Raw genomic sequence first — 11,124 nt, forward strand, 5'->3', positions numbered from 1 at the left:
AGACAATTTAACACCTTTAGGTATTAAAACACAACTTTTACCTTTTACGCGATTTAGTCCTTTTTCGAAATTGGACTAGAAATTGCTAAAATTAACTTACCAAAATTTACATGCACTTATAAAATTATATTATAACACATAAAATAATACTAAAAAAATTTTCTCTAGCCTCAAAATAGTGGTCCCAAAACCACTGTTTCGACTAGGCCCAAAATCAGGCTGTTACAGGTAGGATTTTTTTTCGTCTTATTCCACCATCCTCAACAAATCAGGAGACAGGTTACAGCCTTGGTCATCCTCAAAATCGTGAGAATCCTCCATACACACTTCTCGCTCAAAAGGAAATTCTGAGTCATTAGCAGTGTCACTCGTATCATTGATATCTGGGGACCTGTTATGGGGATGAAGGCAGATACAAGGAATCAAAAGAATTCAAAAATATTTATCTGTATGGTATGATTATGAATGACGAATGAAATAATATTTAGAATAATGTTTAAAGAATAAAGGAATCCGAAAATAATCGTTTGTATGTTTGTGAGTGAAATTTAAAGAATGAGAGAACATCTGCTCAAAATGATAATAACCGTGCATTTTATTGAAATAATGTTTTTAAACATCAGCCTATTTCACAAAAGATTCTTATTACTCCTAGGCCTAGAGCAATAAGTGTGTTTTGGACATTACTCTGAATCCGTTCTAAAAACTACAGGAATCTCTTCCGCAGTCCAGTTGTCCAGAACACTTCCAGGTGTGTAGGGGCAAATGCCCGACAAATTTTCTCTTCTCGTCTCCTCTTCGTATGTGGCGTTGATGTCCAAATTTTCCAGCCTTTCTTTTATGGCTCCCTTCATTGGCGTGCCTCTCTCGGGATGAATGATTCCCCCGGACACAAACATTTTCGATATATGAGGGAATATCATTGGCTCCCATTTGATTTCCCCCCTCCCCTCTCGTTAACCATGCTCTCCTTCTTTCTTGCTTCTTTTCCAGCTCCTTTCTCCTTTGTCTCGTATCCGGCCTAAATCCTAAGTCGAAGCTGTCTCTCTTGTCCTTCAGCATTGGTGTTTCAATCCTTCCTTGTAGATGTCTCCCAAGTCCTCTTCCGGGTAGGGCCCCCTTTCCAATCGTCAACTGTAGGCTCATCCTCGTGGTTTTGGACAATTTTGGCACCAGAATCTTGCTTCCTTCGGCGATAAAGGTCGCATTAACAAATTCCAAAAATCGAAATGAACATTCGATTGCTTCATCATCCGTCTCCAAATAAGGCGCATTATTGCTCACAGTTGCAATGATATCATCTTCAGCATTGATCGTTATCAACCTCCCCTCTGATACCAGCTTCAACTTTTGATGCAATGAGGAAGGCACTGCCCCAGCTAAATGTATCCAGGGCCTCCCCAATAAGCAATTATATGAGGGCTTGATATCCATTACTAGGAAATCCACCTCATATGTGTGTAGCCCGATCTGCAGAGGTACCTCGATTCTTCCCATCACCCTTCTCTCTGTACCGTCAAATGCTTTCACTATATTCTGGCACTCCTTCATGTGAGAGCTGTCTACAGGTAATCTGTTAAGTGTAGTCAAGGGCAAGACATTCAAGGCCGAACCATTGTCAATCAGTACGCCTGGCAGCGTATACCCTTTACAGCGCGTGGTGATATGCAAAACTTTAGTCGACCCCATGCCCCCGGGTGGTATCTCATTGTCATTGAAAAAGATATAGTTGTCAGCACTTATGTTGCTAAACAAACGGTCTAGCTTGTTAACGGAGATATCGTTGGCAACATATGTCTCATTCAAGACCTTCATCAACGCGCTGCTATGAACTTTCGAGCTTAGAAGTAAGCCGAGCACCAAGATGTGAGCCGGTTGTTTACGTAGCTGTTCCACCACACTGTATTCGCTATGTTTTAAGAATTTTAAAAACTCGTTGGCCTCTTCCTCGTTAACTGGCTCGTTAACAGATTTGGTCATTTTATCATTCATTTCCTCGACCATTGGGGTTTTTCCTTTTATGGGTTGTGCCTCTTCATTTGCTATATCGTAACGTCTTCCGTTACGTGTATAGGAGCCCCTGTCTTGACCCTCTTTTGAAGCATCCACCAGGCTTTCCTTTCCCGAAATTGTCACGTTACAATCATAATTCCATGGGACCTTTTTGCTGTCTTTGTAGGGGAAGACTGCAGGTCTTTGGATTATGACCTTCAGTGGCATTTGTACTCCAGCTTCATTATTTTTAGGTCTCGATGTGATAACTACGGGATAGTTAGCTGTTTGATTCTGTACCGTCGATTTTCCCTCCGACGCACATATATCTCCCTCTATGAGGTTCTTAGCTTCTTGATAAAACTCCATTTCTTTATTATCTATCATGTTCTGCACGAGGACCTTAAACTCCATACAATATTGGATTTCATGCCTCACCTCGTCATGAAACTCGCAGTAGTTTCTCCCTTCTTCTGATACTTCCCTTGAATCCGACACGATCAACCCTCTCTTAACCATCTCCTTCCACACCCGTCTCAACGGGGTCCTGACTTTCGCAACCTCACACTTAATCTTCTTGTTTTTGCCTCCGCTTATCCCATTCACCCCTTGGTCGGTATGATTAGAGAGCAGATTTCCTGCTACATTGGGTACGGCTGGGTCGTCAAACCTCACGATCCCCATCTTAATGAGTCTTTCGACTACTTTCTTGAACGCAGTGCAATTTTCGATTGAGTGCCCGGTAATTTTCGCATGGTATTCACATTGGGCGTTTGTGTCATACCATTTGGGATACGGGGGCTGCAATAGCTTCAGGTAAAACGGAGACACCACATGAGCGTTGAACAGGTTTCGGTAAAGCTCCCTATACGTCATGAGTATAGGGGTAAATTGTGGCATTTCTGTGTTCTCCCTCGCGTTGGATTCTTGTCTTACGGAGCTATGTTGATTGGTGGCTACCGTCTTTGGCTGATTTACGGTAAGTGACTTGGACTGACCTTTGTTGAATGTGCTCGTATTGTTCACTTCTTATCTCTTTTCTTCGGGGCCGACTTCCTGGTACTCTCTCCTAATTCTATCTTACCGCTTCTAATAGTATTTTCGATCATTTCCCCGGTCATCACTATGTCAGAGAAGCTCTTGGTGGCGCTTCCCAACATATGAGTGATAAAAGGGGCCTTCAATGTGTTAATAAAGAGCATCGTCGTTTCCTTTTCTAGAAGTGGTGGCTGAACTTGTATGGCCACCTCTCTCCATCTTTGTGCATACTGTCTGAAGCTTTCATTTGATTTCTTCTCCATATTCTGGAGAGTGATTCTGCCGGGGGTCATGTCCGTCACATGATTGTATTGCTTCATAAAGGCCTGAGCCAGGTCCTTCCACAAGTTAATTTTAGAGCGACTTAATTGGTTGTACCACTTAGATGCCACCCCGACCAGGCTATCTTGAAAGCAGTGGATTAATAGCTGGTCATTGTTAACGTACCCCGTCATTCGCCTACAGAACATAGTGATGTGAGCTTCAGGGCAGCTTGTTCCATTGTATTTCTCGAATTCGGGCATTTTGAATTTAGGGGGAAGGACTAAATCTGGGACTAGACTCAGGTCTTTGGCATCAATCCCTTGATGATGATCCGCGCTTTCCATGGCTTTGAATTTCTCCTCGAGCCATCTGCACCGTTCTTCCAATTGTTTTTTGTGAATCTATCCTTGCCTTTTCTTCATCAGCAACTTCATCCAAATCGGGAACGGGCGGATAGTTCAGGTTGTTGACAAAGTTAAAGCCTGAACCGATTTGAAAGTTCATCGGTATTGAAGCTCTAGCTTGAACCTGCTAGGGCATGATCGTGACAGATGGTTTGATGGATTAATCTCTGGCTTCAGCGGTACTTGTGTCAGAGTGAAGCCAATGGGGTATTGAGGATCTTCATTAGTTTCTTCAACTTTTTCCATGGGGCCCTTTCCCTTATCCGTTCCTCCCAATAGCAATTGGGATAACTGACTCATCATTTCCCTTTAGGATTCCATCATTTGTTCCTTCATCTCTCGCTGAATCTTGGCTAGCTGCTCTTGCATCTGAAACTGCATTTGTTCCTGCATGTCCTTTTGCATTTGCTCTAATTTCTCGAATCTTTTATCCATTGACTTTTTCCTTGTACCGTAGGGGTGCGTAGTGGGTTGGTTTTCGTTGGTTTCCAGGTTACTAAAATAATTTTTAATTAATTAATTAGAAACCTCTTATGGCCTTTAATGCATAATGATATGATGTAATGCAAATGCATGAATGCAAAGGAGGCATCAATTTTGATTCAATTCCCTTTAGAAAATTTCACTTGAAAATAAAATCTTTTACATAAAGTTGAGTTACAGATAAAATTTTGCGCTAGTGCTTAAAATTTTAATTTTCCTAAGCAACGAAGCCAGCTCCTGTCCACAATCCGACTCTAACTTATACTTCACGCTTAGTGTGTCCGCCTGTACCGCTAAAGCTTGCAAGTAGTCAGCTACCTCCCGAATCTGGGTTATGGCTTGGTCTTGCGCATGGTGAAGCTGCTATTTCCAACGATCCTCGTTTGCCTCGAAAAACTGAATCCGCATCTCACAGTTTTACAGTGAAGCCTCTAATTTTTCTATTATTCTTTTCATTTCTTATATCTTGCTCAAGCTTGCCCTTAATTCCATTGCGGTGTTGCGGTTTCGATACTGATGCAGAGATTTCTCGAGTTCTGCCACTCTAGCTCTTAATTCACCTCGCTCATTTCTACTTTCCGACAGACTTTTCTCTAAATCCTTGTTTCGTGCTTGAGCTTCTCAGAATTTCTTTTCCCACTGGTCGGCATTGGTTTTTTTTCTCTGATTTCATAGCGCCATTGTTCGAAAGTCTTGCCTAACCCCGCAGTCCTCATAAATAGGCGCAGCTTCTTATAGTCCGTCTTCAAGCTGTCTAGATCTTCTTCAGCCTTGGTTTTCCCTTTTCTCCAGTTTTCAGCCTCTGACCTCTGGACATCAGCGTCTAATCTTAAGTGCATCTTTTGCTCCTCCAATTGTTCGATCTTCTTCCCAAGCTCCAAACTCTTCTTCTTGAAATCTTGCCTTATAATCTCCAATTCTGACGGGGCGACTTGTAATTGTTCCCCCATAGGTCAAGTATTCTCCAAGCTTGGCCTAAGAACGTTATCATTAACCCTATTCTTAAACTATCCGTCATACTCGGGTGTTACCATGGAACCGACGGCCAACCTTTTCATCCAACAAGTTTACTTCTAAACATCCGATAGCTCCCGAACTTTCTTCTTATAGTGAGCACCTTTAAAAGAGAATTCACTCTGAGCAAGTCCATAAGTCGTGGGTACAAACTACCTCGATTTATATTGTCCCAAGGCTAGCAATAGAGTATACCTGGTAGCTCCCCAAATTCCTAACAACGGTACCCAATCAAAGTTACCGCATCGGCACATGATCTCATCAGGAACCATCCAATAAGCTCTCCACTTGATATCCCCCTCCTTGAGGTTTTGAAGAATTTTCATCCACTTCTCCTCCGAGATATCCTCTGTCCTTTGTATAGCTTCCTCCTCTTTCAGTGGGGAGTAACCTTCAAAAAAGATCTGATAAGAAACCTTGTCTACCTTCCAAAAGTGCCCATGAAACCATACTATTAGTAATTGTGCACATCCAATAAACCGCCATTCGCCTGTCTTCCGACATGAGCTCAAAGATCTGAACGTTTCTGCCAATATCGCTGGTACCGGTGTAATTCCCTTCTCAAGGCATTCAAATAAGTCAACGACTGCCTCTTCCACGTGCCTCAACATCTTAGGGAAAATTACCAATCCGTAGATACTTAAGGCGAAGATATCGACCCTCTTTCTTTCATCCGGATGCGTCAAAATCAAGTCTCGCAAATTCTTCCAAGGGATACATTTACTATCTCCTTTTTGCTGAATCCGAGCAGTGACCCAAGGCTCGCTCATCCCAGAAATGCTCATCAATTTCTTCACAAAAGTCTGACTACTAAAAACCCAGGCATAAGTCTTTCGGACCTGAATTTTTAAACACCTAAGCAGTGTAGTGTATTCCTCTATGGTAGGTACTAAATCCACTTCTCCAAAAGTGAAACACTTGTAAGCAGAATTCCAAAACTGAACTATAACCCGGAATAGATGCTTGTCCACTCTAATGTCTAGCAAGTAGGATATATCACCATAGCTTAGGTAAAACAATTGCTTGATCCCTTTATCCCAACTAGCCCAAATGTCTCTAAACTCTTGCAGCTCATTCTGTGCTACATTGACGCGAGTGAAATCCTGCAACTCGGAGATATATCCTTCTGCCAAGCTATCCCCTCTCTCTGATTGTAGCTTCTCTGACCATGCACAAACGACCGCATTATCCTCGACTTTACTAAGAAATTCATTCTCCATGTCAAACTTTCTAATTTAATAATTGAATATAGATCAACACCTCCTTTAGTATACAATGTCATGCAAAATACAATCAAAACAAAACACAGGTTAATATCAGATAATAGCGGTAAAATGCAAGCACATAAATTACAATGTATATATGGGTAAGTACTAAGGCTCGACGCGGCTCCACCCAAGGATAGCTCCTAAGGTTCATTATATGTGGTTCGGTTCTAGAGATAAGGTACCTGAACCAGCGGATTCCTCAATCCTCACCCATTATAGGCTCATATAGATTGAGTTTGGTTCGGGGGGATACATTTCCCTATGACCATACGGAGATGAAAATCTCACGAAATCATAGGTACAGATGTACCCCGGAAGCAATCCACTAGCCCATGCGGAGGTGAAAACCTCACGAAAGCGTAGTTTCTTACTCCCACTTAGAAGGTGTGACCACAGCGGTCATGCAATGGAATGTAGTACTATTCTATGAGATCCGAACCATAACAACCATACAAACGAATGCAATCATGATTTTCAAAACAAGTTTTCGATTTTTGACAGAAGGATAGCAAATAATCGATTTTATGGCTAGACTTTCTTAAAGAGTCCCCAGTGGAGTCGCCAAGCTGTCGAAACCACCTTTTTTATTTAAAATTTTTATGTTTAATAAAAAACGGGAATCGACCTTTTGAAAATAAAACATGGAGTCGCCACCGATCTTTTGTTTTGGTGTGATCGGATCACATAAGAATTTAGTTATTTTAATAAAATATTTTTGGTTTACTAAAATGACGATTTTAGTCTACAAACTTTTGAGAAAATGGGTTCGGGAGTCGATTACGCATGAGTAAGGATTAGCACCCTCACTACGCCCAAAATTGGTACCAAATCGATTAAATACTATCCTTATGTCTAAAATTTAAAGATGTTTTTTTGAAATGTGGTTCTTTTTTTTAAGACTTGAGTAACCCGAGTTTGTTGCAAAAAATCTTCTTGTTTCGACTTCCGAAAGCTTATAATTCAAAAATTACAAAATGGTGCCCAACTATTTGGTCCAACGAAAAACCGAAACCCAGCACAGTAGGGCTCGATTCCTCAAATTTCCAAACACTGAACATTGCCTCACCTTAGAAAACACGAGTGCAATTTCGAAGAGATATTCGATTATTTTGAACAAACGGGAGACTGCAACCCAGCACGATAGGGCACTATTCCCCGAATTTCCAAACACCGGACATTTCTTTCATTTTAAAGGGTTTTTAGAAAACGTAAGTGAAATTCTGAAGGAATCTCCGATTGTTTTGAACAAACGAAAATGCGTAACCCAGCACGATAGGGCACGATTCTCGAATCGCCAAACATCTAAGATCACCTTCGTTTTGGGAGGTTTTTTAATAAACATGAGTGAAAACCTAAAGGAATATCCGATTGTTTTGAACAAACGAGAAATCACAACCCAGCACGATAGGGCATGACTCCCGAATTATCAAACACCGAGTATTGCATTTGTTTTAAAGGATTTTTAGAAGACATGAGTGAAATTTTGGAGGGATATTCGATTATTTTGACAAACGCGAAATTGCAACCCAGCACGTTAGGGCACGATTCCGCGAATTGCCAAAATATCAAGTCTCATCTTCGTTTTAAAGAATTTTTAAATGAATAATTATAAAACTAGATTAAAATGTATTAATGCGTTTTTGAAATGAGATGAATTTAACCATAAAAATTTGGGTCTAAAAAAACCACATTTCATGAACTAAGTGGAAAACGATGATATGGGGGAATATGTGTACGCACCAAAACACGACAACAGAATAGTGGAGGCAATACAATTTACTTAACCAACTAACGAGAACTTAAATGACTAAGCATAACTAGTTTGGAAATATAACTCAATTTCAACCATGCATGGAGAATAATTAACATGACAATATGAAACAAATGAATAAATAATATGCAACGAAAACATACATGGAAGAATAAAAATGATTACTATTAGATGCACAAAACAAAATGCAGATCAAATGAGCAATATGGTGTAAAACTATTTTAAAACAATGATAAGTATATGACACATACTATATGAATTGATGAATTGATAAGTAAAAAAAAAACTTTTGTTAATGGCAAGCTTAATAAACACACGCAATCATTAGAATATATATAATATAAAAGAATAATAATGAAGATATATGACAAGATATAATACACAAAATAGATTTATAAAACATATGTACATGTAAGTTTATAAAAAAAAACATGAGATTAATAATGAGATATATATAAATTTTTAAAATAGTTTCATATATACATAATTATTAAAACATATATTATGGAATAAATATTTTTAATCAAATAGCATACAAAATATTGAGGAATATTAGCTAAAAAATGACAATTTTCATAAAAAATTTTAAAATATGTATCAAAGATGAAAAGATTACAAAAAAAATGTATAATAAAACATAATCTTAGAAACATAATCAATTTACACATTGCGCATATATATATATAACATTAAAAGTAATTATTCGTAAAAGCATGTAATACATACAAAATTAACTTGATTTTATTGTAAGTTATATGATAGATTTAAAAGCATACCTATATAGAAAGAAAACCATACGCGTAGAATACGCGAGTTTAATAATGTATAGATTAAATGTGGTATCCACAATGCATATACATATAATGATAATAACTTAAAAGATATTACATAGGATTATATGATACAATACGAGAATAAATTTAAAAAGGAATCATGTGCGTAAAATAATATAAGGTTGATTAATATATACATGCAATAAAATTAATTTTGATACAAAGTATACATATATATATTAATATTTAAAAGAGATTGTATAAGAAAATTAAAAGAGTTTAATGCAAAAAGAAATTCGAAGTGGTTATTTCATAAAACAAAACAAAATCATGCATGTACAAATGTATATGTATACAACAAATATAATATATTAAAAAACAAGATATTGACATGATAAAAATCTTCAAAACAACTGTACAAATAAGCAAATAAGAATAAAAGGTTACAAGCTAAAAGGATTTAATTAGAATCGATCCAAAATCAAAGGGATAATCTGAAAATAAAGTAATAATAATAAAAGGATCAATATTCAATGCGCGAAAACGCATAGGGACTAAAACTGGCAATATACCAGATACCAAAACGTTACGTTTAGGCGCGGATTAGATTGCAAACAAATGTAAATTACAAGGAAAAAATTAAAAAAAGGAAAAAGGAGCAGATGGGCCGATTTAAACGCGGTGCAAAAGGGGGGATTTAACTTGCAAATAACCCCTCACCGCGATGACGAGCGGATCTTGAGAGTCAAAGAACCGGATCGGGTCGGGCAGAAAGGGGGTGGCCTAGACGATGTCGTTTGAGACCATTGTTATTGGTCTAAACGGTGTCGTTTCTACTACCATAGAAAGGCTAAACCATGCCTTCATTCAGCCGAAACCCTAGAGTAACCCTGGCCTTTCTTTTTTTCCTTAGCCGAACCCTAAGTCACCGCCCTAAACCAACGATTCCCATCCCCCCAGGCACGAACCGCTCACCCAAGCCCGGAGGATGATTTTTAGCCTCAAAATCTCCTCCTGGCCTCGACTTTAACAAAGCAGAAGGAGATCTACGGCATACCCCGGTAAGGTTTCGTTTCTTGTTTCTTTTTTCTTTTATGCACTCAAAACTCGAAAGAACGACTGAAGATTTAGAAATAAATGAACTGGGCCAAGGATAAAAGAAAAGCCTCAGAGATTGGAATCAGAATCACCTTCGAATGCTCGTTGCTTTTTTTGTATATTGCCTTTGTTTTTCGTTTTCTATTGCTTCTGTATGCGTAAAAAAGGGGAACCGAATGTTCAAAAAAGAAATAAAAGAATACAATTTTTGTTCTTTTTTCGTATTGGCCATTGTTGCTGCTGTCATTTTGTCTGTTTCTTTGCAGGTACGGAGTGTGCATTGGTGCTCGAGTACGGGGCTGTGCGTTGGCATCGTACGGAGACTGTGCTGGCGCGGGCGTGGCTGCTAGACGGTACGGAGCATACGACGCTGGGGCTGGGGCTCGTCTGTGGTTGCGGCACGAAAGTGAGGAGGAAGCTCTAGGGTTTCTTTTCTCAAAACACTGGGCCTAACGGGCTAGTAATTGATATTGGGCTGTAGGGCATTGATTAATGACTGTTTTGTTTATTTGGGTTTTATGTTTAAGTTTGGGCTATTGGGTTTGGGTTTAAGTTTGGGCTATTGGGTTTGGGTTTAAGTTTGGGCCATTGGGTTTGGTTTTAGGATATCTGTAAATGGACATTTATTTAATTATTGGGTTTTTTACTATTTGGTTTGAGGTTAATGGGCCGGGCAAATTTGGTCACTACATTATTAATAGATTTTAAATTTTTTATTTATGAATTTAATAAAATGTTATAATTTTTACTGAAATGAAATATATTAAAAATATTGTAATAAAGTTCATATTTTGATTTATTTGTGAAAATTAAAAAACTCATCAAGTTTATATAAAAATGTACTTTTTATTTTAAACAAACGATAGAATCATTTTGTTGCACCAAAGTGCCTATGTGCTGGGTCGGATACCACACAAAATTTTCCTAAAGCTCTTGCCCAAGAGTTATTTAGGATGATGGGCTTTGATTGAACTGTTAGCCCAAAAGGTTATATTAATATATATATTATAATTAAATTT

At 38.6% G+C, this 11,124-nt stretch overlaps 1 protein-coding gene and 1 long non-coding RNA gene across 2 annotated transcripts; one reads left to right on the top strand and one right to left on the bottom strand.

Moving 5' to 3' along the window:
* Positions 1 to 246: 246 nt before the first annotated feature.
* LOC107939221 (uncharacterized) lies at positions 247 to 2,676 on the bottom strand. Its single transcript, XM_016872512.1, has 2 exons — positions 770 to 2,676; positions 247 to 391 (listed from the first exon to the last, which is right to left on the bottom strand). The coding sequence occupies exons 1-2, from the start codon at positions 2,674 to 2,676 to the stop codon at positions 247 to 249; spliced, it is 2,052 nt and encodes a 683-aa protein (XP_016728001.1).
* A 6,800-nt stretch (positions 2,677 to 9,476) lies between these two features.
* LOC107939222 (uncharacterized) lies at positions 9,477 to 10,821 on the top strand. The gene is made up of 2 exons (XR_001695087.2): positions 9,477 to 10,068; positions 10,372 to 10,821. It is a non-coding gene; the product is annotated as an uncharacterized lncRNA (long non-coding RNA).
* Positions 10,822 to 11,124: the final 303 nt, after the last annotated feature.

Source organism: Gossypium hirsutum, chromosome A03, assembly GCF_007990345.1.
Source record: "Gossypium hirsutum isolate 1008001.06 chromosome A03, Gossypium_hirsutum_v2.1, whole genome shotgun sequence".
NCBI lineage: Eukaryota > Viridiplantae > Streptophyta > Magnoliopsida > Malvales > Malvaceae > Gossypium > Gossypium hirsutum.

Excerpts from the sequence above, each read along its gene's own strand:
- LOC107939221 (XM_016872512.1), bottom strand. The coding sequence starts at position 2,676 with ATGGGGATCGTGAGGTTTGACGACCCAGCCGTACCCAATGTAGCAGGA. Across the intron at positions 392-769 it reads GAGAAGAGAAAATTTGTCGG|GTCCCCAGATATCAATGATA; the intron begins GCATTTGCCCCT and ends TCCCCATAACAG.